We start from the raw sequence: 4,452 nt of genomic DNA, 5'->3' as shown, positions 1-4,452 counted from the left end.
TTGATCACGTCATAGTGACGAACCTTGCTGACTTCAGGATGACGAACTTTGCTGACTTTAACACCATCTACTACAACACCTAATAATCTACGATGCATACATCCAGTCTGGTCGGTATTGAGTTTATCTTCGCAGCAGATGGGTGTCTTTTGAAGAATATATTCCTTATGCTCATTAGCGTCTTGTACGTTCTATTTCAACACAATAAATATACGACTGTTAAATTTTCAAGCTCGCGCTTTGTTGAGAGATAGTGCTGTACACAATTTGCAGCCTTCCGTGCACTAGAAGAGGGCTCTCAAAGAACCGCGATAGCTACCTTACTGCGTACGACACGTCAGGGCGCGTATACATGGTGATGTGAATTCAATCAACGAACTTTACGGATTCGACCGCATCTCATTTCTGCCAAATTCCATTGTTGACGACTGCAGCTTCGTCGTCTTTGATCCAATGCACTTGGATTGACACTGCCTATAAATCCGGCTAGTTTGATTGATAGGCTCATTGAAGATTTAACTCATCTGTCTGGTCATCAATGTCTTGGACAATGGGTTAAACTTCATCCGAAGGATAAACTTGTTCTTGCCCAGCTACTTCAACATGAACAAAATCCTGAGCTCATTCTTACTCTCAAATCTTCATGCGTTAGCTGCGATGCCATATCATCGATGTCAGGGCACATTTACACCATGCAGCTACTTTGTTCGTAGCGTCCGCGAAGCGATCACCACCGAGCTTTTAACGACGATCTTCGTCAACACTAGTCGGATTGAGTTGTAATCTAACAGGCACCATAAATCACTTTTTAATCTGCACCTGGACGGCTTGGCGATTTTGGTACGATACGACACTCCCATTCTCCGACGTACACCAGCTCATTGAGATTGCTGTTGAAGAAAGATGTATCGGCGTCTCGCTGAACCGCCATGTATTAGATAAGATAGCACGGCCGGGATAAATATGAAACTGGCGCAGATACTCCATAAATACGGTTTGATCATGTTGTTGATTTAGTACGCATCACTGATCTGACCTCACCCGCCGTCCACACGTCCTCACATCCTTGTAGTGCACTATCCTCCTTACTCAATAGATTTGTGATTCATCTGCTCCTCCACTCCAAATTGTTGATGGCTGTAAATCACGGTGACTAGTAAACGATGCCACCTCCGTATGTTGTTGCTCATGAATTCTGCTCCGAGCCAGAGCGCAGGCACTTAAGCCATTCACTCTACTGCCTCTAGTACATTCACCTCAACGTCCTGAGTTTCTTAACCATTTCCGTTTTCTTCCCCGACAATTTGCAAATACGTTCACGAAGGCGAGCAAGTATCTTGTCCAATTGTTCAACGTAGACTTCATGGAACCTATCACGCTCTAATGCATTAGTTAAACCACATGTCATGTTTTAGTCTTCACAGAAGGCGAAATATATCCTTCCGTATGTTTATTTCTTGTGCGGCCACCGCGTACGATCATGACCGTCTTGATCGCGACATTCAGAACAGTAGTGGCGCGTTGTGACTTTGGTAGCGCTCTTTCACGTAGATGGCCTGTGGGAGTATTTCACAGCACCCACTGACCATAGAAAATGAGCGTTTGATGCCATTGCATAGGTCGCGCTCAGTTATTTTCTGGAATGATAGTAGTCGGCGTAAAAGTATAGATGGGAGAGGATCTCAACAATTTGTATGCGCTTTTATCGATCCTTTCATACCGATCTTGTTCGGATCACACGGAGCTTCTTGCCGTTCGCCATGATCATCGCGCTTTTGCGTCCACGATCACGAATGAAATCAGAAAAAAAGATTTCGAGATGTCTCTTGTACCCTCCTATCGTGCCTTCACCGTGTTGATCACTACAGGTTGGTTGTCAGCTTCCGTGTGCATCCCAGCCAATTTACTTTCTTTATGCATTGCGCTTGGTAAATTTGGATGCGAAATGTTCACCACCTTGGCAGTTTAATGTTACCTATTATTGAAATTTCAAATATCCCTTAATCATGTCGTCACCAGATGAGTATTGCGAGCTTTCGCCTGAGCCACTTCAAACAGAGGCAAATTCAATTTTCCTTTCCAAGCACGATCAATATGAATACTGCTTTTAATATCTGTGCCAAGATGTCGCCATTGATGCTGATTTGATTTTTTCGCACTTGAACAGCATCAATAATGTATGACTTTGTTTGAGATGTACAATCTGCGACTATAAAGTTTATGTATGTAGCGTCTGACAAATGAGGTCTAATTTTCCACATCCACATTCAAGTATTCATCATGTATGCAGACATTCAATATATGTCAAGTCGATTTCTATCGTCTACATGATAAGTGGGTACGATACGCCAAACATTTTAGCAGGTGCACAGCAACACAATAGCTGGGTCATGTACATAACTTATTACAGAGTGTGAAGTTTTACCTTGCTTCAGTTAGACTGTGAATTGGTCGGTGATAATATCAGCTCCAGACGACGTATTCTGGTTCACAGAGAGAATTGCTTAAATTTCAACAGCACTGATACCGTCAAGCATCGGACCGACAGCCCATGTCAGAACGCACCGCAACAGGAAGCAACCTAGCATGTAAAGCTTTGCGACATTAATTGTCGCCAATATTTGCAGTGACGGCACCATCTCCGGTCCCGTAGTGGGGCCCACCTTTCCAGTATGGAGGGGTAGCGTCGGATAATGGTAGTGCTACCGTAGCTCTTTTGCTTAGAGTAAACTTAGTTAAGGTCACCGACCTTTGTTCTATACTTAGAAGCGTTTCGCAATCCGCTTACTCCAAAAGTAATCACAACCTCAACTCAAGGCGAATTAACTCTTCTGTTTAAAATGTAATCTGTATTATTGGTGGCAAAGCCGCCTAAATCTATGAATAGGTTGTCCAAATTAAATAGCAAAATCTTATTTTAAAAGTAAAACTACTGTCAGTCCAGCCACGTAGTGGCTTCTTATTAAGGTGTAGCCACACCATTGTGTAGTCACACATCTTATGTGAACGTTTCCTTCATACCAGGGTACGTGTAACCCGTTACACCCCCCATCAATATTGTAAACACCCACAGTTCACATTTAACTGTCGCCTCGTACGAGTCTAAGCCACCTCTATCCCCAGGATCTTCTGCACGCATTCTCTGCTCAATGAGGCCTTTGTCTAGGGCACGATAGACACCCAGCCTCGAGAGCGCCCGGGGGCAGAACCCTTCTTCGTCTCCTGCACGTGGTGCAACTCTGGACAGCGCGTCCGCGGCTTCAGGGAAGCGCATCCCAAGCTCTAAGCGACGGAACACCGCGCACCGCACCCACCACGGCGATGGATTTGATTTGGAGGAAATCAAATAAGATTTGGATACTCCTTTTCAGGTTGGGAAGAAGAGGAGGGGGAGGTGCGCCAGCAGCGCGACGTGAGTCCTGTGTGAATCTTGCGGACACCGTGTCCATTTCCCGAGCTCTTGACTTCCGGGGGAAGCGGTATCATTACCAAGCACCTCGACAAGGCACAGATATGCGCTCATCTACGGTCGGTTCTAGGCCGTGGAATACGGCTTCCGCTTGGCGAATCCAGATCACTCGACCGTTGGGCGTCCACGTGGTCGGGCCCCCAGCCATTACACAAGCTAAGCTTGACCAACGAAAAGGTCTCCGAGCTCGCTTCTTGGCACCTAAAAAAACCAATGGATAGGTACCGCGCTTGACTTCGCGCTCAATAAGGAGGCACTCCTGTACCCGCGATGCGGACGATTCCTTTGGTGATTACCCTTGGCGAAATCGCTGCAGATGACGGAAAGCACTTTGAGCGATAGGTGCAGCGGCACCGGAAACTTCCCTCGCTGTCCAGCTTACAGTGGAGCCACAAGGCAGGAGACGTGCGCGTGGAACACCATCTTCGGCTCGAGCCTGCCAAACTCAAGGCGCAACGCCGACTCACTTCGTATTGCCGCCCTGCGACGTACGCGCCGGTGCTCATTCTGCAGCATGGCAGACACCATAGCCGTCTAAGTTTCTGTCACCCAGAGCAGGGGATTCTATAAATTCCGCCCCTCGAAGGTATTAATGCTCACCATGAGCGGCCTCGGTGAGGAGGAGCCATCCGTCGCCGATGGTGACGTCATGGACGCAGTCGACGCCTACATCTTATGCTTTGGGTGCTGTCGCAGAGTATTTTCATACCTTGAAAAAACGCCTCTTGGCGCGTGGTTAGCACTTCGAAACCTTGCGAAGCAAGGTGCCGCACGCTTCCAGGGCCAAGCAGGATGCCTGCAAGAAATGGCGACAAGTTTGATCTTGGCACCGACGAGATCCTAATTTGGGTTACTTCATTGGGCTACAGGGCATGCAGAAAGAACCCGCAATGATGAACGCCATTAGAAAAGGTGCCCCTTTTGGCTGTAAAAAAAGTCACAAGCGTGCCAGCAGGTCACCCACGAGAAACTCAGCGTGCACT

The 4,452-nt window shown here is 47.1% G+C and overlaps 1 protein-coding gene across 1 annotated transcript; it reads right to left on the bottom strand.

Annotated features, from left to right (window-relative positions):
• Positions 1–1,089: 1,089 nt before the first annotated feature.
• PHALS_10688 (uncharacterized protein) lies at positions 1,090–1,408 on the bottom strand (the record flags this gene model as incomplete). Its single annotated transcript, XM_024726157.1, has 2 exons — positions 1,090–1,195; positions 1,257–1,408. The coding sequence occupies 2 exons, from the start codon at positions 1,406–1,408 to the stop codon at positions 1,090–1,092; spliced, it is 258 nt and encodes an 85-aa protein (XP_024576862.1).
• Positions 1,409–4,452: the final 3,044 nt, after the last annotated feature.

This window comes from Plasmopara halstedii, assembly GCF_900000015.1.
Source record: "Plasmopara halstedii genome assembly, contig: Scaffold_525, whole genome shotgun sequence".
NCBI classification, from domain to species: Eukaryota; Oomycota; class Peronosporomycetes; order Peronosporales; family Peronosporaceae; genus Plasmopara; species Plasmopara halstedii.
The sequence above is the reverse complement of the archived record's forward strand: the minus strand, read 5'-3'. Positions and strand labels throughout refer to the sequence as shown.